This window comes from Haliotis rubra, unplaced genomic scaffold, assembly GCF_003918875.1.
Source record: "Haliotis rubra isolate DU_JTF1 unplaced genomic scaffold, ASM391887v1 Scf313, whole genome shotgun sequence".
Taxonomy (NCBI): domain Eukaryota; kingdom Metazoa; phylum Mollusca; class Gastropoda; order Lepetellida; family Haliotidae; genus Haliotis; species Haliotis rubra.
The window spans coordinates 895943-922876 of NW_025766984.1; the positions used below are offsets into that span (position 1 = coordinate 895943).

The following is a 26934-nucleotide window of genomic DNA, read 5'->3' on the forward strand; positions in this document are numbered from 1 at the left end:
CCTCCTCTCCCCTAAGGGCCCACACTATGATAGTGATGTATCATGTATGTGCATCATAACCTGTTTGACAACATGACTTACCTGAGGGACCACCACTTGGTGTTGTAGAAGCTCTGTGGCGTCTCTCACCTGCATCTCACCTCAGGACTTACCTGAGGGACCACCACTTGGTGTTGTAGAAGCTCTGTGGCGTCTCTCACCTGCACCTCACCTCGTGACTTACCTGAGGGACCACCACTTGGTGTTGTAGAAGTTCTGTGGCGTCTCACCACTGAAGACACTCCAACGCCATTGATCCATGAGGTAGCCGAACGGCAGAAAGGCGATCTTGTCTAGAGCCATGCTTAACATGTAGTTGATGTCGCTCTCTGCAAAGGTGGGTGGAAAAATAGATTATGGAATCAACAGTGGCCACTCATTACCAACACGACGCAGAACTGACAAACTAGTCTTGAATGTTATTTACGTTTGTGGTGTTTGTACATGCTTAACATGTAGTTGATGTCGCTCTCTGCAAAGGTGGGTGGAAAAATAGATTATGGAATCAACAGTGGCCACTCATTACCAACACGACGCAGAACTGACAAACTAGTCTTGAATGTTATTTACGTTTGTGGTGTTTGTACATGCTAAACATGTAGTTGATGTCGCTCTCTACAGGTGATTTCTTATGAATGCGGTAAGGGTTTTGTCACTTCTATTGCAATATAGATTGGTTTGCTTTGGTTGTTGTTTAACGCCCCGCTCAGCAATATTTCAGCTATATGGCGTCGGTTTGCAATATTGATAAATGTTGATAAAATATGCCACCAAATTGTGTTCGTTTGAGAAATATTAGCAGAAATGTGTTTAGCAAATACACAAGGTACCACTAAATATTGTGTCACTCAGTACTGATCAGCAAACAAATAACCTCTAAATGCCTCTCAAGAATCTAAACAAATAACCTCTAAATGCCTCTCTAGAATCTAAACAAATAACCTGCCTTCATCTTCTTCCACGTTCGACAACAGGTCAATGGACTGTAGATGTTTGGGGGTTGCCACTGACAACGCCAATACATCACCCACTGCCTCGTGAAAACCTACAAACAAAACATTTATTTGCCTCCTATTAAATAAAACCAAAATACTACAGTAACTGATTAAGTTTTTTAAAAACTTAAACAGGCATAGACAGACTGATATTTCGAACCATATTACATTCTGTGGCTCAAAAGTTTCAGTGGCAGACAGCCTGATATTTCCAGCTACTTGTATGACGTTCTGTAGCTCACCTACCTAGTTTCAGGAAGGTTCATAAAGAACATGTCCGTTAAGTAGATGACACATCCTCTGGCGTGTTCATTTTTACTGTAATTCCACAGAATCTCTGTTACATAGACTTATCAGTGAAAAATGATTGCATTACTGTGACATCAGCTAGTTTTGCGTATGAAATAACTGGTTTGCATATGTTTTATGAAATACTTGACCGTTGGTTTATGTGATATTAAGTCCCGCTCCGATAATCCACCAGCGAGTAAGGGTTACAGGTAAACCTGGCATCACCACTGTTTGATAGAGGTGCATCAAGTCATAGTTGGAATCGTCAAATGGATGTTGTGTTTAGCAACGGTTCCCCATGGTTCCCCAACGGTTTTCTCAACATAAATAGCTGGAATAGTACCACTCCTTACTTCTATTGTATAGTATTACCTGGATTAGCCCCTGCGCGGAACACTACAGGCTGGTGCATGTACTGGAGGAAGTACTCCACGTGCCCCATCTCGTGATGGATGGTGATCAGGTCCTGCATCGTGATGTCTGTACACATCTTCACTCTACACAACACAGAGACAGGGTTTATCTTTGAGACACTTCTCCACATGGGCACAATGTGTGAAGCCCCTTTCTGATGTCCCCCGAGGTGATATTGCTGGAATATTGATAAAGGGGCCTAAAATTTAAACTCACTCACTCACTCAAAGATATATAACCATCCTCCACGTTAGGAACGCGTCCGGGGGACACACGCGTATTTGGACACAGGATGTAGGTATAATGTGCAAAAGTAGCAAAATGTTGGGATCAACGAGGTGTGTATGCTAGTGAAGGCTCAGGCCCGGTGTCTTCATGGTCAACCTTCTAAATGCAAAGCAAAATGGGTGAGTGAGGGAGTATGGTTTTACGCTGCAATACTGCAGCAATATCACGGCGGCGGACGCAAGAAATGGGCTTCAAACATCGTACCCACGTGGGAACCCAACCCGGGTCTTCAGCGTGCCGAACGGATGCTAACCCACCGCCCTACAGAGCAAATACTTTGTGGTTTAAACAAATCAGCTGACTGCTTCTATGTAAAAGCTGTATCGGAAAGATTAAAAAACGACGCGGTGACACCAACTTGAGGTCCTGAGCTTACACACATAAGTATTAACACCCACGGGTAGTCCCTGTTTCAGTTGAGTATAAGGCAATACGTATATAATCTCAGGCATCTGAAGTTCTTATCAGTATTGACTTGCAGAGCCTGTAGACATAATCTAGTTCCACTCACCGGAAGTCCCTGGCATTGTAAAAATCCCAGGCAGAAGCGTGGCAGACGACAGAGCGACCATCTTTAGGCTTTTCTATCATGGAGCGATCCCAGAACGACTGCGGCATTGACTTCATACCGAGTGACCGGAAGAAGTCGTCCGCTGTGTGAAACATCCTCATGGCAGTGTAGTTCTGAAACGGACAATTGGTAACAACAACCGCCACTATCAGTTATCTCCCTTCCTCCCCCTCGCTCACTCTCTCTACCTACACCCTTCCCCCCTCTCTGTCGCCCATATGACTGGAATATTGCCGAAGTCGAAGTACAACACTACGAACTCGCTCCCTAAACCTCCTCACTTATCTCCTCTGCGTGCAGTACCTGTGCCTTCATCTGTGGAGTGACGTCAACGCTCTCCTTGTCCTTGAAGGGCTGGAGAATGTCGAGCAGGTTGCCCCATGACTGAGCCCACATGTTGCCTGGAAGACAGGACACCAGTCAGCTCAAAACGAGAAACGAGTTTCTACCGTGCTGGTTCCCTTAGTTTTTTCTTCATACATAAATAATAAAGAGTAAAAAGTAATGATGAAACGGGATAAGGTGATACCCACCCAGAAGATGGGCTGGAATGTGCCCTTCCTTGGGGAAGATCTGTTCCCCGTACACCTTCTTCAGCTTCCTCCTGGTGTAGGCGTGCAGCTGTATGTACAGCGGCTCCAGCTGCAGGAACAGCTGCTCCACGTCATAGGCGAAAGTGTCGCTCTCGTACCACGACCTCCAGTAGGCTCCAGTGTCGTTGTATCCTGCCGTATAAAACACTTAGCTCAGGAATGAGCCTCTGTTGAATCACAAGCAAACTGTAGCAAATAGGATTTAACTCCCCTGTTCCTTCACTCCGTTGGAGGCGAAGAACGATTTGACATGCGACGAGTGGCGCCTTAAATGTTGAATTCAATATATTGAACGCGAGATATTATTAAATATGAGGTTGGAAATCTGAGAACACAACCCTGTGAGGAAATGGGTGTCTACCTTTGATGGGTGGCGATATTTTATTTTGATATTAAAAATATTTTTCGAGCCGAAGCGAGGGAAGCACGTTGCCAACCTTTGCTCGCTTCGCTCGCATATAGAAGGACTGTTCATTTTTCTCTATGTTGCGCAACCCTATTTGTTTGCCTGTGATTCGTGCAACTGACATTCCTGAATTGATACAGTTCATTTGCTCATTAGGTTTCATCAGAAAATATCCAGCCAGTACAGTGAAAAGATCCTAAGTTGTCAAATCTGTCAGAACTAACGTTGTAATCTAACCAATATTCAGTCACGATCAAGCCATTACCGTGATTGTGATTATCTAATCTAGTTAATAATCCTGTATAGATACGAATTACGTATGATCAGGCGGTAGTATCGACCTAGTTCAAAACGCGTTCTAACAAACATAGTTCTAAATAGCTCAGTTCGAGTATATGTACCATTGGCTCTGATGGCCTCGTTGCTAAGGACAACAAACTCTGCGTACAGATCCTTCATCTTGTTGCCAGTCTGTTCCCTCCAGCCTCGCCAGGTTTTCGTCAGCTCCCAGTAGTCACGTGACGTCGCCATCAAACGAGTAAGACCTGCAGAATGACATTATATCTCAAGCCATTACAAGAATGACTGTATTTTGAGTGAGTCCATTGGAGAATGAGCCTTCACAAGGTGAGGGCTAAACTGACTTAACCTGAGGTCAATCTGTGAATGCCCCATGCCATGAACCACTGAAATTAAAGTCAATTCTTATAGCATTTACATTATAGTTCTATACCTGGAAGAATGTATTGCACAACATGTATAACTTCATGGCACACTGCCTGCCATACAAAAATCAACTGAAACACAGTGTATGTAGTTTGGTTAGAACAGACAGACTCAAATATTTTTATGAGATGAAAGACTGACGGACTGAGTTTGATTTTACGCCGCTTTTAGCAATATTCCAGCAACATCACGGCGGGGAACACCAGAAATGGGCTTCACACATTGCACCCATGTGGGGATTCGAACCCGAGTCTTCGGCGTGACGAGCTAACGCTTTAACCACTAGGCTACCCCACCGCCCCAATTAGATGAAAGAGGCATCTGAGGAACAACAACATTTAGACAGAGCGACAGAGCGTTGCCATCATGAACAGGACGTCAAACGTGGCTAAACAACGTGACAGGACAACTTTCTTTAGCTGTTCATGAACCTTTGGCCATTACACGTATCAGTCGCCATGTACCAGCAATCCAACTCGCCCTTGAAAAGTGATCATAAAGACTGGTAGTGAAGATCACTTAATCTGTGTACCCATCTGACACGTGTAAAGTATATGACAAGCATATGTTTCCGTCAGATAGCGGAAGATTTGCTGAGTGGGGTGTTAAACAACAAACCAACTAACCTGGTTCCAGCTCCAGACACTGGTCATCCTTGACGCACACCTTACCCGTGCTGTAGATCTCCTCCATCTCCGAAAGAACGTTGTTCAGCTGAAAACAAGTCCAGCATATTCCATAACTACATCAACTTAGTAAAAGTGATCAACTCATATAACACTTTTAGCAATGATTCTTTGTTACACCATTGTCGAGATTGGTGCTAGCATCCAAAACTCTTACTGGAGATCCGGCCAGAGTATCCTTGCAGGACGAAGAGACACAACTCTGCGCAACTCATTTCACTTACCTGACACGCCATGAACCTAGTCTCGAGTATTAAAGTAGGTACAATATACGACTATACCAGGGCGACTTATAATGGCAAGAAAACAATTGTACATTATATTCTTCTGCTTATATGTATAAGGTCTGAAACCAATGTCTTTCAAAACGTGGACAGACATGTGGAAGACATGTCCAGGTTTGACGCGTCAGTTACACAAATGATATCCGATGCAATTCCTTATTCTCCCAGTACCACAGTGATTCATGAACGTTGGTTCAGGATACAGTCAGATTCGCACAATCGACCCTGCCTTTAGCAGAAATCCCTTATGGCAACATGGGCGGTTGAGCAACCTAGTTCGCCCTTCACGCCAAAGACCAGGGTTCGAATTCCCACACGGGTACATTAAGTGAATCCCATTACTGGTGTCCCTCGTCGTGATGTTGGTGGAATATTGATGTAAAACCGTACTCAATTACTTATAGCAACGAAGGGGCTGCGTCGCTTATATTTCATGAATCTGACTCCGATCTACTAAATGTATTACAGGAAGACAACTATTCCTATCATTGCAAGATGGAAGTATTTCCTGAGCATGTAAAGTTACGTGTTTTCTTGTACCATGCATTGTATCGTGACCTTCATATCGAGATGTATCACAAGCCTAACTTGCAACAGTTGAAACATATACATTCCATGTCAAGTATCATCGGGTCAATGGATTCTCAAGTGGTCTCAAGCAGCTTATCCTGATCGAAAGAAGGGACATAATAGATCGGGAAGTAGGGCACGGCGACCTGGCTAACTGATGGCATCGCTCCCCGACGGTGTCGAGAGTCGACCATAATATCAATCACTGGATCATCTGGTCCAGACTCCAATTGTTATGTAACATATCCAGTCGAACAGCCGGAGAATGACCGTATTAAGCAACAAACAAAAACTAGTCTGTAATTTGGTGATCACAAACACTTCGACGTAAGGGTTTCTGTGCTCCTCACCCGCTTTAGTTTGACCTTGTCTGGCATGGCAGCGATGCCGATATCTGCGATGGTAGCAAACCATCTCTGCAGTGTGGCGTTCTGGTAGTTCCACCATTCAAACATGGAAGCATTCTTAGCTGACTCTTTGGTAAACGCGGCCTCTTCAAGGTTGGCATCCACCTGCAATTGTACATACAAAATGTTAAACCCGAGTCTTAGTCTAAATTCAAAATAGAATTATTTTTAGGTTTTGGAAAAACATCTAGAAGTTGTACGAACATGAATACATGACACGTTTTCTTTTTTATTCTCTAGAATTAGCTCTGGAACGTCGTATAAGGAATAAAATTGAAGTTGCTAACCATAAAAAGTGTCATGTATTCATGAATTATTTTTATTTCGATAGTCTATTGAATTATTATTTCGAATATCTACCGAAACAGAATCCATTCCGTAAACGTAAAAAAAGTCATGAAATATGAAGGATCTACTAACTCAACAAATTGCATAACAGAACGTGCCAGTGTATAAGGTATGAAAAGCACAAGCAAAGGGTGTGGTGTGGGATAGCATCGCCGTCGAGTTGACAAGCGACGTGTCCCACTTCCTCAGAGTGTCTACCACATTTCTGGAATTGTTTAATCAAGCTTTGAAGGTAAAACACAGAGGGAGCACTCTCAGACAGCGACTGTAAGACAGGCTACTAATACATTAGTGATGCAGACTCCTATCTCATCTGTCGTCCATCAGGAATACCAACATGTGGTCTTGACTTGCACAACGTGTTAGACAGCAGGGCATGGGGGACACTGATTCTTTAGTGCACTAATACATTCAGCTTAGAATTGCGTAATGATCAAGTATTGCCCCACGGTTGAGAAGTCCAAGTGGAGGTAGAAACATGCAAATCAATATTGCGCCTTTACTGAGCCATATAAAGGTCGTAATGAGTGAGTGAGTGAGTTTAGTTTTACGCCGCTCTTAGCAATATTTCAGCAATATCACGGCGGGGGACACCAGAAATGGGCTTCACACATTGTGCCCATGTGGGGAATAGAACCTGTATCTTCAGCGTGACGAGCGAACACTTTAACCACTAGGCTACCCCACCGCCCCTCTCAACATCTTGTGTCTGACAATAGGGTAAAATAATCATCTAAGTCTCCGTATATTTTTAAATTGTGGTAAATTTATATACCTTGAATTTGTTGTAGGATTATTCGTACTGTTTGAATATTTTGCCATACAACCTATACTATAGTCTGTTTGCAGTGAAAACGTACCGATGAATTTCACTTTAAACAAAAAGGTAAATCAAATAAAGTGAAATTAAGATTGCAAATCATAATAATTTTACCTTGCCAATTAAACATATAAATTTCAGAATTTTATTCAACTAAGGATAAAAGTTGCTTAACAGACGATCATAGATTCAAATCGCTATTATTGGTTTGTATTACAAGGGAGTAAACGCAGTAATTGGAACTGTGATACAAATGCACGTGCAGTACGTGATGAGCGTTAACTTAGACCAACCCTACTTCTTCTCGGTGTTTCATTTGATGTACATACCCCCTTGTAATACAAACCAACAATAGCGATTTCAAACTATGATCGTTTGTTAAACAACTTTTATCCTAAGTTGAATAAAATTCTGAGATTTAAATGTTCAATTGGCAAGGTAAAATCCTGAGGATTCGTAGTTCTAATTTCACTTTATTTGATTTACGTTTTAGTTTAAAGTGAAATTCATCTGTACGTTTTCACTGACGTACCGATGAGAGAGAGAGAGAGAGAGAGAGAGAGAGAGAGAGAGAGAGAGAGAGAGAGAGAGAGAGAGAGAGAGAGAGAGAGATATGAAATATGCTACAAGAGGCGTCATGTACAAGTACTTCAGTATGTGGATGCATATCGCTGTAAATGACGTCACGGAACTTCGACACAGAGATTGTGTATATCGATGTAAGAAGCAGTATGAGAGTTTCACGGAGTTCAGCAAACATGCTTGTAAAGGAAATGTCCGCAGTCTGGAACAGGCTGAGCCTGAATGTACACACGTAGGTATGTGCTTGATGTGCACCTATGTGTTCTCATTATTGACCATGTTTGCAAATTTTCCGAGCGTGAGATCGTCGTAGGGCATGACACAAGGCTGTCCTGTTTCACCACACTGAATATCTACACAAATACAAGTCGGTAGGAAAATGGTATTGACGTGATGAAACACGTGATGAGCTCAGTTCACTGCATATGTCATCAAATTCACGAGCAAACTCCTTACATCGTACCTTTCTTTATCATTCTACCGCGGAGTGGTTCGTGTGCCACCAATGGGTTCCCAAGAGAATGTAATTCCGATTGATGCTGGGAAATGAAATGAAAGGGAACAAACTCTTCGCGACTTCGCTCAACCTCAGAACTGCAGTATAGCGGTAAAATACCTTCTCTGAGGCCACCTCTCGCGTACGGTCCCTACCCCGTCCCGACACCGCTTGCGTCCGAGCGTTCCTGAGCCGGACCCCACACTACCTTATCCCCCTCCCAACACCGATACAGCCAGCATCCGACAGTGCGCCTATCCGGTTCCTCTGCTGCTAGGCCTAACGTCCAAGAGTATCACTACCACCTCCCAACAACGCCACAGCCAGCATCCAAGCGTTACTGCACACTCCCCATAAAACCAGGCCAAGCATCATACGCATGATGACGACATAGATACTACCGTTATGCGTGGCCTATGACTACGCATAAATTTCATTGTACACCTAAAGAGCGGTTGAACAGGAGTTTTTTGACAAGAAGAAATATATGGACTCATCTTTTATATATTTATTGCATAAGGTCCTGCAGAAATCACATTGAGACTAACCCACACATGTCAATTGTAAAATAAAATGTGAATATATGACTTAATATTTTTTACATATACTAATATCCAGTAACCTTAAGGAACAGAATATATTTAGGAAGCATACCAGAAATATGTGAGATAGTAATGAAGGACGATTGCTGGCCTACATCAATACCCACGCATGTCGGATATGTAGCGTAGAATTGCTGGCGGGGTTGTTTATAATGGATAATTGAACTGGAAATGCCAGACCAAAGTGTTGTGCTGGTGTCCCGAGTGGCACTGATAACGCTGCGCCATACAGAGATATACCACAGTCTATACTGGCATTCCCCGAACATGCTGGTGGCTTGGTTTTCAGGGAATGCAATAAATGTTGCTTAAATAGAGTCATGCCGTGCCTAGAATTACGAAATAACATGTTAGGGGCAGAAAGACATTAGTTCTGGGGGGATTTTCATATCTCAGTCGTATGCCACTGTGTTTGTAGAATGTGCAGCCCTTGGCACGTTTTGCAGCATCAGATGCAATTCACTTTCTGTTCCCTGGCTTTGGTCACAGCTTGTTGGATCTGAAGTTTTCCAAGTTCATTTTCCAACTCTTTTACAGGGATGCATGTCTACCAAATTCAGTTGAAATAGAAGCACTCTACAAATGGTCTCCTGTTGTATATCCATTGCCAAGAAAACCAAACTTTGCTGTGTGACGATTTACGTGTAATAGCACTTATAGACACTACCAATGTGGAGCTTTAGAACTGCACGCGAAACGGTGCACACGATTTAGCTAGATTTACCATTCGATGGGGAGATATCCTTCTAGTTTTGGAGAAAACTCTGCAAAGACATTGGAATCAGTTGAACTGGTCGCTTCATCGCTGCTGTAAATTATATATGTCTACTTTGATGTACAACATGGAATACGCCCAATCTAATAAATAGTTACATGAGTCGTCATGTAGAGACATCTGCTCAGGGAAATAACGTCAATACAGTCACCATGTGGAAACAAAAAGTAGTGGTAGTACTACTTGTAGTAGTAGAAGAAGTAGTAGTAGTAGTACTAGTAGTAGTAGTAGTAGTAGTAGTAGTAGTAGTAGTAGTAGTAGTAAATTTATATAGCGGGACATAAATAATAGATATGAGATATATTGCAATTTTCCGTTATGCAGTAGCATGAAGTTCTGTTTAACTTACAGACATGATATAGAGATACAGTGCACCCTGGTTATAATACCACCCTGGTTATAATACCACCCTGGTTATAATGCCCTGGTTATAATACCCTGGTTATAATGCCCTGGTTATAATACCCTGGTTATAATACCACCCTGGTTATAATACCCTGGTTATAATACCCTGGTTATAATGCCCTGGTTATAATATCACCCTGGTTATAATACCCTGGTTATAATGCCCTGGTTATAATACCACCCTGGTTATAATACCACCCTGGTTATAATGCCCTGGTTATAATACACTGGTTATAATGCCCTGGTTATTATGCCCTGGTTATAATACCCCCTGGTTATAATACCACCCTGGTTATAATACCCTGGTTATAATGCCCTGGTTATAATACCACCCTGGTTATAATACCACCCTGGTTATGATACCCTGGTTATAATGCCCTGGTTATAATGCCCCTTTTGATATAATGCCATGTTTTTGCCAGGACGGATGTCCTGTCCTTATAATACCCTGGTTATGATGCCAAACTAGAAAAAATGCCATTTGTCTATGGGTATTTTCCCCAGGTTATAATGACCAAACTCATTAATGCATTCAGTTGTCATGCTCACCCCCCAGTTTACGATGAAAGAATCATGGCTACTAAACGCAAACTTTGCGTCTTAAGCCTTGTTTACATGCACCACTTTTACCCCCATGGGTATTTTGCCCCAGGGGGTAAATTTACCCGCAGGGGCAAATGGCAAAATTGTGCCTGCGTTTACATGGTGGGAGGTATTGATATTTCTTGTCACTTCTCTATAACCATGGATGAATATACTAGACGTTTGTCCAAATCTAGAAAACGGAAGAGATTCGTCCAAACTTTGTGCGTGGGTTCATCACTAGAGAACCCCTTGTTTTGGAAAAGGAAAGGAGTAGATATTGGTGGGAAGTAACTGTACCACGTTTTGATGAAACTCAGTGTAAAGAAAACGTCAGAATGTCAAGGGACATGTGCCAGCGCATCTGTGAAAAGTTCCATCTTCACATTCAAAAAGATTCGAGTAGCAGTGGCAATATACTACTTGGCCACAACAGTAGAATATCGCATTGTTGGTAATCTGTTTGGGAATCACAGGTCAACAGTATGTTGTGTAGTACATGAAGTGTGTTATGCCACTTGTACACACGTGTTTCCAGATGTCACATGTCACAGGGGGGTAGAATACCCCCGGGGGTAACTGAATTTGCTCCACCTCTTGACCAGGGGCAGAATACCCCCCTGTGGGTATAATTTACCCCCCTGTTAGACCCGTTTATACGACACAATTTGCCTCTCAGGGGTATTTTAACCCCATGTGGTATTTTACCCCCGGGGGCAAAGGGGTGCATGTAAACAAGGCTTTAGATAAGAAGAGATAAATCAACCTCTGCTCTGCATCAAATCCCCCAAAAATGTTCTCAAATTCTGCAAGTCGTGCAAGGCCATTGTCATACCAAGCAGACATCAGTTCAAGATTTCTATAAACCTTTGTAGATCAATGTGGATCAAAGTTTCATTTGAATGATGTGCGTATTCATTAGAGCAAAATGTATTTTACATTTATGTGCGAGTGTACATGTGCTATGTAGCTGAGAAATAAAGAATGATCAACAAAAGTAATGACTTGTTTTCTTTGAAGCCAAATGGTCTCTAACTGTCCTACCTGGTTATAATGCCACTCGGGATATCATGCCATATTTTCTCCGGGACAAACCGTGGCATTATAACCAGGGTATACTGTATAGCAATTTCCCGTTGTGCAGTAACATGAAGTTCTGTTTAAATTATAGAAATGATACACATATATTGGAATTTTCCGTAGTGCAGGAGCATGAAGTTTAATTTGAGACACCTGGTGTCTTGTGTCCATGACAGTCTTTCATTGGTCTACGTGTCGAACCTTACGCAACATGTCCATGACAGTCTTTCATTGGTCTACGTGTCGAACCTTACGCAACATGTCCATGACAGTCTTTCATTGGCATACGTGTCGACGTGTCGGCTATTCACGTGTCGAACCTTTTACGCAACATGTCCATGACAGTCTTCATCATTATTCACGTCGAACTCCTTTACGCAAATACGTCCATGACAGTCTTCATTATTCACGTGTCGAACCTTACGCAACATCATGACAGTCTCTTCATTATTCACGTACGAACCTTACGCAACATGTCCATGACAGTGGTCTTACGTGTCGAACTTACGCAATACGTCCATGACAGTCTTCATCATTATTCATGTCGAATCCATGACCTTACGCAACACATGTCCATGGTCTACGTGTCGAGACCTTACGCAACATGTCCATTTCATTGGTCTACGTGTCGAACCTTACGCAACATGTCCATGACAGTCTTTCATTGGTATACGTGTCGAACCTTACGCAACATGTCCATGACAGTCTTTCATTGGTCTACGTGTCGAACCTTACGCAACATGTCCATGACAGTCTTTCATTGGTCTACGTGTCGAACCTTACGCAACATGTCCATGACAGTCTTTCATTGGCATACGTGTCGAACCTTACGCAACATGTCCATGACAGTCTTTCATTGGTATACGTGTCGGAACCTTACGCAACATGTCCTGTCTATGACAGTCTTTCATTGGTCTACGTGTCGAACCTTACGCAACATGTCCATGACAGTCTTTCATTGGTATACGTGTCGGAACCTTACGCAACATGTCCATGACAGTCTTTCATTGGTATACGTGTCGGAACCTTACGCAACATGTCCATGACAGTGTTTCATTGGTCTACGTGTCGAACCTTACGCAACATGTCCATGACAGTCTTTCATTGGTATACGTGTCGGAACCTTACGCAACATGTCCTGTCTATGACAGTCTTTCATTGGTCTACGTGTCGAACCTTACGCAACATGTCCATGACAGTCTTTCATTGGTATACGTGTCGGAACCTTACGCAACATGTCCATGACAGTCTTTCATTTGTATATTTATCGGAACCTTACGCAACATGTCCTGTCCATGACAGTCTTTCATTGGTATACGTATCGGAACATTACGCAACATGTCCATGACAGTCTTTCATTGGTATATTTATCGGAACCTTACGCAACATGTCCATGACAGTCTTTCATTGGCATACGTGTCGGAACCTTACGCAACATGTCCATGACAGTCTTTCATTGGTCTACGTATCGGAACCTTACGCAACATGTCCATGACAGTCTTTCATTGGCATACGTATCGGAACCTTACGCAACATGTCCTGTCCATGACAGTCTTTCATTGGTATATTTATCGGAACCTTAGGCAACATGTCCATGACAGTCTTTCATTGGTATATTTATCGGAACCTTACGCAACATGTCCATGACAGTCTCTCACTGGTAAACGTGTCGGAACCTTACGCAACATGTCCATGACAGTCTTTCATTGGTATACGTGTTGGAACCTTATGCAACATGTCCATGACAGTCTTTCATTGGTATATTTATCGGATCTTTACGCAACATGTCCATGACAGTCTTTCATTGTTTATACGTATCGGAACCTCATGCAACATTTCCATGACAGTCTTTCATTGGTATACGTATCGGAACCTTACGCAACATGTCCATGACAGTCTTTCATTTGTATACGTGTCGGAACCTTACGCAACATGTCCATGACAGTCTTTCATTGGTAAACGTGTCGGAACCTTACGCAACATGTCCATGACAGTCTTTCATTGGTATACGTGTCGGAACCTTACGCAACATGTCCATGACAGTCTTTCATTGGTATACGTGTCGGAACCTTACGCAACATGTCCATGACAGTGTTTCATTGGTATACGTATCGGAACCTTACGCAACATGTCCATGACAGTCTTTCGTTGGTATATGTATCGGAACCTTACGCAACATGTCCATGACAGTCTTTCGTTGGTATACGTGTAGGAACCTTACGGAGCATGTCCATTGGATGTCAAGAATTAAGTCTTTAATTACAATATTGCTTTTCCACTGACTTCTGAGTTGATTCGCACACCGAAAGTGTTGCCTTACGTAACTTTCCTACTGACATTTATTTGTCTGAATCGAGAAAGACTTCTTAATCGCTACCTTAAGTCCTCATCGTTACATTACCTCCATGCGCACTGAGTGATGTTCCACAGAAGATGGCCAGGCTACGGCAGGGATATAGTTCTGCTTGTTTTATCCCGCGAGACGTATTTACAGTGCAGTCACCTGATTTTACAGTTTAGAAGGTGAGCGGTTAAGATTTCTCCCCATAACTCAAATAATCGATAGTTACTTTCTCTATTCACCCCAACAACCCCCAGCTCCATCCTGGCGGTGGAGGCTAGACACAAGACGTCTTAAACAACATTAAGGTGATGAGGCTTTCTACCGTCACTCGAATCAATGGGAGTTTAATACAGTTCATTCACTTAGCGTAATATCTCACTGCGGAGCCTTGAGATTCACTTCGTCAAACCAACGCTGGTGAAACGTGTTAAAAATAAAGCTGTTAAGTCAAAGTGTTAAGGTTGGCTTTTAGCTCAGTCTGACGTAGTTCAACAGTATTTGTAGATTCCTTTGATGGTAATTGTTCCATGACTTGTCTAATTCTTTTTATACTGTAGATTTAGCACACAGGTAAAAATACAATGTGCATTAAGTGGGTGAGTGAGTGACTGGTTGATAAGTTTGGGTGTAGTAGGTAAATGAAATCAATAGATATACGAATAGATATTTAATATGACATGCAAGCATCGTGTGAAAGACAAATGTTACTAATAGGTATAGATATGTGTGTAGTAAAACATCCAAGTGACGGTGTATGAGTGGGTGAGTGAGTGTGTAAACGATAACTATTACATTAACTGATATACTAATAGATAGTTCATGAAACACACAATTGGGTTGTTCCGGATATGCGTGAGTGGGTGTTGAATTAAATAACTACACATACATATAAATACAATATTCAATAGAATATGTGAGTGGATATTTTAAATACGCAAGTATGCGAGATAATTCGTGTTTGCGAGCGTGAAATAAGAACACGCATAAACAAATGATGGACAGGTGTTCAGGAAACACGTGTGATGTTCAACACGTGAGAGAAACAGGAAAGAGAAAGTGAAGAGGTGAACAGTGAAGTGAACAGTGGGAACACATATGTGAACTAATATACAGAAAATGGTTTGATACAGCATGAGAGAGTTGTGAAAAGCAGCGTCAAAGAAAGAGGACTACTGTGCCAGGAAGTAGTGGACTAATTAGAGAGGGAGAGTAGAAGCCAACGTCCACCGTCAGGAAGTACTACTCCAGATAGCAGTACACCGCCCCCATCAGAGTCACATTCAGTCCAACTGGCGTCGACTACCTACGATGTATGTACACCAGCTTAACTGTCATTAGCTGTGAAACATATGAAACTGTATCACAAGCTATACAATTCAACTGGCAAGTGTCATATTTATGTGTGGCTACATGGCGTCTAATGCTGGTCCGTCGCCATCGTTGGGGTTGTGATGAAATAAGAAATGCAATTAAGGTTATAGCCCGTAAATGCAAATAGAAAAATCAACATTTTATACCTTCAGCACTGAAAAGGAAAATACAGTGAAGCGCGACCCATGGTATCGGTAATGACATGACGCCATATCGCACAATGTCGTAAATGGGCAGGTACCTTATGTAATAAATTGGTACTAATATTCACATATATTGCAGTATCAGTTGTTTCGACGCCAACATGTGGATCTATGTGGTGTAAGAGCATAGACAAATGCTGGTATTAAGAAAATGCTTCAAAGACTACCATGAGAAAAAACTTATTACATGTGTGCAACTCTCCGCGGACACCTGCAACATTGATCGAGCGCGTCACTTACCATTCTTTGCTTGTTTGTATCCGTGATGTCTGTTGAATAATTCCACATAGCTGCAACATTGTTGAAGTAGGCAATACTGAGCTGTGCATCGTGTTTCTTGAGGAACTCAATAGCTGCATTTAAATCAGTTGTTTCCTTGGAGCCATGTGCAGGGGCCAACGCACTGGCTAGGCAGAGCAGTGGAAGAAGCGCGGTGTAGCGAGGCATACTGCACTGGTTTGGCCGTAGAATGTCATTAACTTATAGGTCGTGCGTGATCCCGTCACCTCGCAGAACCACGGTGAGGGGTTGTAAGCAGGAAAGGGCAAAACAATACAGGACGGTGGGTGTAATTAATTCAATCAATCTTATCAATGAACATTAACCATATCCCACGTAAGAGATAAACCTACGTTCGATCCATTCATCAGCTTAAAGGCACAACAATGGCTGTCTCTGAGTGGTAGCAAATAGTGATATAATATTATTTGTGAATTATAGATGATTTAACTTTAAATGCAAGAAAAGTTCTGAAAATACAACATGAATTCATTCAGAGTATTTTGAGTTTTTAGAGGGTAGTTGTTGTTATTTCTATAAAGATGGACAGGATTTAGACAATAGGGGCAGCTTGAGAGCTATCGGGAATTACGGATTATGTCTGCAGAATGAATTATGTTCCTGGGTCTTGTAATTGAATTTTTTTAATACTCAAGTAAAATTTGATCGATGTATTAATTAACCACGAATTGAAAGAAGTAAAAATTCTTGCAGACATTGTTTGCACACATTTAAGCCGAGCTATGGCGAAGCGTTGCCAAGTAACCATATCATCATGATAAGAATATTCAATAGGATTATTGAACCAATCAAAACCGGCATGTTTTGCAATAGCCAATCAACTGCAAGCAAAACCAGTACCACGTTACTATCCTCTTTATAAGCTTCGATAAAAGGTACTCTCCGTGATCAATGGGGCTGTGTGGTAGCTTTGTTGTGAAAGCGTTCGCACATCACGCGGAAGACAGGGGTTCAATTCCCGATATGGTCAAGATGTAAAAAGCAAGATGTCTGGTTTCTCCCGCCGTAGCATTGCTGAGAAAATGCCAAAAGTGATGTAATTCACATTCAATCTCGCATCATGATATTGGTTATCAGACATTGTATAAGAGCCCCTCTGATCATTCACAGAACATAACGTTCTCCAAAGTTAAGCGTGACGTTATATGCTGGTCAGTGCTTCAGTCGTGGTGCATACACCACATTGAACGTCGAATGCTTCTACATTTCTGATGCAGGAACAGAATACGCGTCTGGTCCGCACAAATCTTACTCGGAGCGTTATCCGCATCGGAACGGAAACAACAACCGACTTAAATAAAAAATGTGAAACAAATGCCAAAAATAACAGAAAAACAACAATTTGCGTTAGGTAACCCAAAATGAGTCGACTGTAGTTTATATTGAAACCATCTCGCTAAATGATTTAGTTATATGTCTGACGTCAACATGATTGACCCACGGGATCGTGGAGGGCACTATACATGTTGATATATCACTGTCGACCTGACAACAAGAGCAAAACCTAAAGCAGCTCTCTGTACTCATTAGAAATTGCATACATTTTCTCGTCAGATTGACAACCGCCATCGTAGTATTGTAAGGACTGATTAGCCCTCATGTCAGAGATGACCTGACATCAAAAAGAGTACAGTATTTGTAAACATGTACAAGGGAACCCGTTTGTCAGGCTAGGCTCGACCTTGACTTGTCGGTCAATTCTGTTGGGGGTGTTTATATAATACGTACAAAGGGAAATCACTCTGGACACCTTGTTACTCAGTCCGGAAATGTGCTCATCAGTCCGACCGGATGTCCCTGTTTGGATTAAAAGGGTTTCGCTGTTGGACGTTACAAGCCGACCAGAACTGAAAGATATGTCTGCATCAATATTTTTTAATATTTCATAATTACAATGACTGCTGTGTTTTCATGAATCATGAATGTATGTATGTATGTATGAATGAAGGTACGTGTGGTTCTATTCCGGACCCGTCACATGCGCGGATGGTAAATTGTATATGTTACATAATGTGAATGACGAATCACGCATGCTTTTGAATTTGTGCTATGACATTTGCTGTATTTGAAAAATAATGTAATGAAAATATATGCTTTTAAAATAAAACTCATTTGGATTTTGTGCTTAAAATGTATATGAATGCAGACTTGATTTTGTCACTATATGGCTGGAATAATGCCGATGTGACGTAAAGCCAAACTCAACTCGACTCTCAACATGCGCGGATTACTTGTTGCGATTCTCAATTTTGTAAAGAGATTGTAGTTCGCATGACATGGTGTATATCATTCCGTAGGTGTGCGAGAGAGGACCAGTCATCTGAGGGGAGGTAATTAGATGTGAAGAGTAGAGTCTCCATACCTGTCAGAAAACAAAGACGATGCATCCCCCTGTATTGCAAAAATCTCCCCCACCTCACCTCCCTTCTCCACACAAGGATCTAACCCGCGACCTTCAGACAGGTCCGACCGGCTTTAAATCCCATACAAACATCAATAACTGAAACAAAATAGTATAAACCCACTTTACGATAGCTACAGCTGTAAGACGCGAGTACATACAGAAAGTGTGGCCTTTCTCAGAAGTGTATATCTGAGGCAGCCTGACATTTGGTGATACCCTCTAATCCTTCTCCCGCCGACCGCTCTACAGGGAGGTATGCACGGGCGTGTTTGGTGTTCCAGGTAGGGTCATGTATATAGAGGAAGATGGGTGCTGCATTAGTGAGAAATGACTGGTATAACATGATCGCTTAATATATTTATTATTTTCATCTAATTTGCCTTGAATAAACCCATCGAGCGGGAGAGAATCAAATATAAATAATCGCTCGGTTTAGAATTAGCTACAGAACAAATCGCAATACGAGCTGAATCAGGTGTATTGGTAGTAGAAGTAGTAGTAGTAGTAGTAGTAGTAGTAGTAATAGTAGTAGTAGTAGTAAGTCAAACAGTAGTAGTAGTAGTCGTCGTAGTAGTAGTAGTAGACAGTAGTAGTAGTAGTAGTGGTGTAGCGAGAATAGCAGCAGCAGCAGCAGCAGCAGTAGTAGTAGTAGTAGTAGTAGTAGTAGTAGTAGTAGTAGTAGTAATAGTAGTAGTAGTAGTAGTAGATCAAACAAATTCAGAACGCCTATGCAGTAGTAGATTCAAACACAGACAACTGCCCAGTGGCCCCAGAGTCACATACAGAACATATTCAGTCATATGTACATGTAGTATGTAGCTCAATGCCACACGAATACGAATAAGCCATAGAACATACCTCAGTGGTAGTAGATCAGATACAGAACGTACGGTCATACTTCAGTCATATATAGTATGTAGCTCAATACTACACGAATCAGTCATAGAATATATCTCAGTGGTATTAAAATCAGATACAAAACGGGCATACTTCAGTTATATGCGGTATGTGGCTCAATGCTACAAGAATCAGCCATAGAACATACCTCAGTGGTGGTAGAATCAGATACAGAACGTACGGTCATACTTCAGTCACATAAACAGTACAACCAGAAATTATTGAAATTTAAAGATTGTAATTTTTTTATTTTTTTCACTCATTACTCACTTATTAAATGTTAATATTAGCAGAATATAACTCCAGATTCAAAGACAGGTCAACAGTTAGTATTTTGTCAAGTCACCATGGGCAGCAATGCAGGCTTCAATGGGGCGGGGAATACTACTGATCAAAGAAGTTAGAAAGTCGTGGTCCATGCTGTCCCAATATCGGACCACCTCTTCTTTCATTTAAGCAATATTTGTCAGATTTTGTCCTATTGACACTTTCTTTCATAAGTCCCCAAACATTTTCTATTGGATTTAGGTCAGGGCTATAGCTTGGCCAATATAATAATGTCATATTTTAGGTCCGAAACCAGGCCTGTGAATGCTTTGAACGATGTTTTGGGTCGTTGTCCTGCTGGAAAATCCAAAACTTTCCATAGAACACGTGAGCAGATGGAAGTAAATGTCCCTCGAGAATATCTGTATACCGCTCACTGTTCATATCCCCTTCATATACACAGAGGGGCCTTGCCCCTAACACAGATATGCCACCCCACACGTTAAATTTCGGACTGTACTTTGGGCGCTGATACAAACGTTTTTCAGTTTGTTTGGTCCAGAATTTCAGTGTATAAGGAAACAGCCACACAGAACTTTCATCTGAGAAAATCACTTTGTCCCAGTTAATTTTTTTATGCTGTAAGCACCAGTTCAACCTTCGCTCCTTTTGTTCAGGTTTCATGATCGGTGATGGAATTCCTCGACTTTTCTGCCAACCCATTGCATGCAGCTCAGTTCTAATTGTCTCCTTACAGACAGCCACAGTTCCTCTATCAATCATATCCAGCCTTAAGTTTTCTAAACTCCTTCGGTTTGTTTTAGAAACAAGAATACCAAGCCGCCTCCTGTCACCGACAGTCAATTTTCTTGGCCTACCTGCGCCTCCCTGGTGCTCAATGTTATATCCATTTGTAATATTTTTCAAAACACGATAAACAGTGGACAAAGGGATGCCTGTTCTACTTGAAATCACTTTAGCTGATCTGATGTCCTTGTTATGATACTCTAAAATCAACTTCCTCTTCTCTAAATCATCCATACTGAGGATCACTGAAAATGTTGTCTGCTAGCAAGTAAACAAAGGGGGATAACTCTTCACAAACTAATGAAAAAGGATTAACGGAGTTGTCTCTCTTGAATGAAACCAAGCACTTGATAGCTGGTCAAGGTTATTTAAACTAGAAATCCAATTAAACATATTCCTAAAATTCTCAATAATTTCTGGTCATACTATATATTGGTCATACTGGTGTATTTCGACCAACATTATTCAGGAATATGTGTTTATTGACATATATTGGTCATACTGGTGTATTTCGACCAACATTATTCAGGAATATGTGTTTATTGACATATATTGGTCATACTGGTGTATTTCGACCAACATTATTCAGGAATATGTGTTTATTGACATATATTGGTCATACTGGTATATTTCGACCAACATTATTCAGGAATATGTGTTTATTGACATATATTGGTCATACTGGTATATTTCGACCAACATTATTCAGGAATATGTGTCTATGGACATATATTGGTCATATTGGTGTATTTCGACCAACATGGTTCAGGAATACTGACATATACTCTCCCAAAAAAGAAACTCATCATGAAAATAGCAATTTCATGTAGCAATGAATTAAAACGTGATTCATTTTACAAAAGGTTTTGCTCTGTTTATGAGTCCTATGGTGTTTATGTTTTGAAACATCACAACAAAATGCACCATCCGTAAAATACCCGTATTTAACAGCAAGATTTTCAATTTCGGCGTGTAGTGTCACAGAATACACAATTCACATGCAATGCACGTGAAAGTTGGGGATCAGATAGTCTCAATGATGGGTATAAAAGGTTGATCGCTGTCTGTCGATTATTCACTGTATTTGGAATATTGTTGACGAACGCAAAATGCCACGTCAAAGTGAAGCCAACCGTCATATCGCCATTGGTTTGCTTGAAGCTGGCCAGTCTCAACGTGCAGTTGCCCGACGCATGAATGTTCACCAAAGCACCATTTCACGGCTCTGGGAGAGATATCGCCGGCAGAACGCGGTAGCATCCGGGTACATCACCTGCGTCATCGAACAGCTACGGCGACCAGTACCGCTCGACAAGGATTGAGGAGGCTTTCTGCACAGACCGTCAGGAACAGGTTGAGAGAGACTGGTTTACGTGCCAGAAGACCTTATTTTGACGGATAAGTCTGCATTCCCAGTGTGCAATTTCGCTATATTTCATTGACTCATAAAGCCTGCAAGATGTTTCAAAATAAACATAAAAATACAGTTGAAATTCCTATATGCGTTTTTTTTTGGAGGGGAGAGTATATATTGGTCATACTGGTGTATTCCGACGAACATTGTTCAGGAATATGTGTGTACTGATATATATTGGTAATGAAAAAATGTGTATATCGACCAACATTGTTCACAATTATTAATATATCGACGAACATTGTTCAGGAATATGTGTGCACTATTATATGTTGGTCATATTCGTGTATATCAACCAACATTGTTTTTGTTTTTTACATATATTGGTCATGAATATTTGTGCATTGATATATAGTGGTCAATAATATGCGTAAAAGACAAATATATCTACTGCGTATTACACACCATGGGGATGTGTTATCTATTTATTTTGGTCATGGAAATGTGTATTGGGAAACACAATGTTCGTGGATTTACGTTATGTCTGTATTATAATGACATGCCTTTAGGCCTGATTATGATTGTCTGAATCATCCAATGAGACAATACATCAACCGGGGGATACATCAGCATGAAGGGCACGTACACAGACCAGAACATGATTAACCTTTTCCAACACAATGCCATCCCTGATTTTCCATAATCCACTCATATAAATGTCACCAATGTTTGCCCTAAGAAACCTGTTTCGTCGGATAGTCGACACTCATTATTCTTGAACGATCACGTTTTAAATTGACACAACATGTAGATCCCATCTTCAATAAGTTAGAACCTAAACGTGCTTCATACTTGCGGCAGTACCAAGTATCAAGACAATCTGTATACAGATCAGTGTATATCAGTGCACTCTGTCTAATTCGGACCAGCTTGGGACCGACTTAAAAGTCCGAATTATACAGTAGTCCGAAGTACACAGATTTTTATGGAGTTATCTCCCTATCCGAAATAATGAGAGTCCGAGATACAGAACTTTTTATTATGACAACAAAGAAGGATTACGTCGGGACCGTGAGTTCAGTGCTGTTTATACAGCAATCCGAGAAAGACAGAGTCCGAGTTTGACAGAGTGCACTGTATTGCAAAAGGCGGCGTAAAACCATACTCATTCACTGAAGACAACCTGTGTCCTTGTCGGCTATCAGGCTTGTAAGTTTGTTTAGGTGAAGGGTGTTTATTTCATGAATTTCAGGACATGATTAGTGAATTACAACTGAAGGATTTCGACACAGTAAGTCCCTCGCAAACCTTGAACATATCTACGAGTGAGTGAATTTGCATATGTTCTCGACACGTGTCCACGTGTTTGTCAGTGTTTGTGACAGTGCCCCGAGGCCAGTACATTCTGCAGCACTGTGCGTTGTTCTGATTCACATTTGCGTCCGTCACAGAGGAAATGAGCATAACAGAAAGGCTGCCGTTTTTCATTTTACTTGGAGGGATTTCTGAATAGTTAAAACGAGTGGCTTGATGGACGTTACCTAAGACACTAAAATGGGACAACGTTTCACGGTCTCTTGCACCTTGTGGATATGGCTGGACGTTGTGGCTAGTCCCTAGTGTGTGGATACCAACCCTTCTCTAAATCACTCATCTATTTGGTAACTCTGATTCAATCTGTTCACCGCTCAATCCCGAAGACAACCTCAGACAAATCTGAAAAAGCTTTGAGGAAGGGTGCAATTTCTAGTTAAATCACCGAAATAATCTCGAATTCCCAAATCCCGCGTACCTCAAGGTGGTTGCTAGACTAACGCTTAGTCTCTGAATATATATAATTTTGATAATAACAAACAAACCCATATTTATTGAAAAGGGGACCCAGTGAGACCAGAGATTGAGAACCTGAAGAAACCTAGACTTGCTTCATTTAGGGCTCTATCATTACAGAGAGGGCAAGACAGTCGCGGAAACAATGTGGTTCAGGGACTGTGAGACAATCTAGGTGATTGCCAGCTTCTAAAGTGACACCAAGACGCCATGTTTGTATTTGGATAGTATTTGCCGTTACACTATATGAATTTTGTCATTTGAATAAGCTGATGAATAAGATTGTGACAGGGTTAAACGGATTAGAATGACAATTGATACATTGTGAGTAACTTCTACACGTACTGCAGAAGGCCAACATTAACGAATATACACACGCAAGAATGGTGGAACCAGCTGTATAATGCAGAACTGTTTACCATGCTTTTCCAAACCTAAAACAGCTTACAAGTATAATACATTTACTGAAAGTATGATATAGTTCCCATAAGCACAGTAGACATGCTTGTCGTAATAATGCCATTAAATCAATTTCAATTCCCAATTGTGCTACGGAGACATATTCTGAGTTTAAGGACTTTGAACCCAAATACCTTCCATCATGGAATAGTATTACAACTCTAATCTCACCATCGCTTTTCGGTTGTCTTCGGTGATGTTGGTGTAGTACGTCCATGCTGTCTCCTCCCCGATGTAGTACACCTGTTCACTCTCAGCGTTTTGATTCTCCAAAAACGCTTCTGCACGTGCAAGTTCCGAGGCGTTCTGTCCAGTTGCCCCGGGGGTGTACGTAATCCCCACGCCTAGCAGCGCGAGACACAACAGATGTGCGCGCATGTCTGAATGAGATGCAACTGACTGGAGAAGGGGGCGTGTTGATATATAGAGGATTAGGCTTTCCTTGTCATCACCGAGGTCACAGGATGTACCGTCCCAGCCAACTCTCTCTCTCGACACTCGCATGTGTTTCAGCGGTAATATGATACTGTGGTAATCATCTGGAGTTATGACCAATAAAAGTCTCTACCTGGTGAAAATGTCATTACATACCTGTATCAAGGTGTCACTGAAATGTCTATTACGAAAGTTGTTAAATGTTTTGTCTCCTTTATGAAGCGAATGTTGTGTAAGTTATAGATGTTGTCAAATGTTTTCTCTCGTATAGTTGTTAAATGTTGTTGTGTCTAGAGTAGTTGTTGTTATGGTTGTTGTAATTGTTGTTGTTATCTCCGTCTTAATGTTATGATATGTGCTATGGGTGTTGTTAAATTCTCTGAAATGCCGTTGATGTTGCTGTCTATGTTATCCATGTCGTTGATGTTGCTGTCTCTGTTATGCAGGTCGTTGATGTTACTGTCTCTGTTATCCATATCGTTAATGTTGCTGTCTCCGTTATGCATATCGTTGATGTTACCGTCTCTGTTATCCATGTCGTTGATGTTGCTGTCTCTGTTATGCAAGTCGTTGATGTTACTGTCTCTGTTATCCATATCGTTAATGATGCTGTCTCCGTTATGCAGGTCGTTGATGTTACTGTCTCTGTTATCCATGTCGTTGATGATGCTGTCTCTGTTATGCAGGTCGTTGATGTTACTGTCTCTGTTATCCATGTCGTTGATGTTGCTGTCTCTGTTATCCATGTCGTTGATGTTACTGTCTCTGTTATGCATGTCGTTGATGTTGCTGTCTCTGTTATCCATGTCATTGATGTTGCTGTCTCTGTTATCCATGTCGTTGATGTTACTGTCTCTGTTATCCATGTCGTTGATGTTGCTGTCTCTGTTATCCATGTCATTGATGTTGCTGTCTCTGTTATCCATATCGTTGATGTTACTGTCTCTGTTATCCATGTCGTTGATGTTGCTGTCTCTGTTATCCATGTCGTTGATGTTACTGTCTCTGTTATCCATGTCGTTGATGTTGCTGTCTCTGTTATCCATGTCATTGATGTTGCTGTCTCTGTTATCCATATCGTTGATGTTACTGTCTCTGTTATCCATGTCGTTGATGTTACTGTCTCTGTTATCCATGTCGTTGATGTTACTGTCTCTGTTATCCATGTCGTTGATGTTGCTGTCTCTGTTATCCATGTCGTTGATGTTACTGTCTCTGTTATCCATGTCGTTGATGTTACTGTCTCTGTTATCCATGTCGTTGATGTTACTGTCTCTGTTATCCATGTCGTTGATGTTGCTGTCTCTGTTATCCATGCCGTTGATGTTGCTGTCTCTGTTCTCCATGTCGTTGATGTTGCTGTCTCTGTTATCCATGTCGTTGATGTTGCTGTCTCTGTTATGCAAGTCGTTGATGTTACTGTCTCTGTTATCCATGTCGTTGATTTTGCTGTCTCTGTTATCCATGTCGTTGATGTTACTGTCTCTGTTATCCATGTCGTTGATGATGCTGTCTCTGTTATGCAGGTCGTTGATGTTACTGTCTCTGTTATCCATGTCGTTGATGTTGCTGTCTCTGTTATCCATGTCTTTGATGTTACTGTCTCTGTTATCCATGTCGTTGATGATGCTGTCTCTGTTTTCCAGGTCGTTGATGTTACTGTCTCTGTTATCCAGGTCGTTGATGTTACCGTCTCTGTTATCCATGTCGTTGATGTTGCTGTCTCTGTTATCCATATCGTTGATGTGGTTGTCTCTGTTATGCATGTCGTTGATGTTTCTGTTGCTGTCTCTGTTATACATGTCGTTGTTGTTGCTGTCTCTGTTATGCATGTCGTTGCTGCTGATGTCTCTGTTATGCATGTCGTTAATGTTGTTTCTGTGATGCATGTAGTTGATGTTTGCTGTCTCTGTTATCCATGTCGTTGTTGTTGCTGTCTCCGTTATGCATGTCGTTGACGATGCTGTCTCTGTTATGCAGGTCGTTGATGTTACTGCCTCTGTTATCCATGTCGTTGATGTTGCTGTCTCTGTTATCCATATCGTTGATGTGGCTGTCTCTGTTATACATGTCGTTGATGTTGCTGTTTCTGTCTCTGTTAAACATGTCGTTGTTGTTGCTGTCTCTGTCATGCATGTCGTTGCTGTTGCTGTCTCTGTCATGCATGTCGTTGCTGTTACTCTCTCTGTTATACATGTTGTTAATCTTGTTTCTGTGATGCATGTCGTTGATGTTGCTGTCTCTGTGATGCATGTCGTTGTTGTTTCTGTTATGCATGTCGTTGTTGTTTCTGTGATGCATGT

General features: G+C 41.5%; 2 protein-coding genes across 2 annotated transcripts in view; both read right to left on the reverse strand.

The window, feature by feature from the left end:
* The window catches only part of LOC124283354 (angiotensin-converting enzyme-like), a 74134-nt gene extending 49555 nt beyond the window's left edge, over positions 1-24579 (reverse strand). The window contains 6 exon segments of the mRNA XM_046719394.1: positions 2902-2999; positions 3132-3323; positions 3999-4142; positions 4950-5037; positions 6214-6375; positions 24368-24579. Of these exon segments, the coding sequence (XP_046575350.1) occupies positions 2902-2999; positions 3132-3323; positions 3999-4142; positions 4950-5037; positions 6214-6375; positions 24368-24574 (891 nt within the window). The 5' untranslated portion in view covers positions 24575-24579.
* A 988-nt stretch (positions 24580-25567) lies between these two features.
* LOC124283355 (general transcriptional corepressor trfA-like) lies at positions 25568-26493 on the reverse strand. The gene is made up of 3 exons (XM_046719395.1): positions 25722-26493; positions 25632-25636; positions 25568-25576 (listed from the first exon to the last, which is right to left on the reverse strand). Exons 1-3 carry the CDS (start codon positions 26491-26493, stop codon positions 25568-25570), a joined length of 786 nt encoding a protein of 261 aa, XP_046575351.1.
* Positions 26494-26934: the final 441 nt, after the last annotated feature.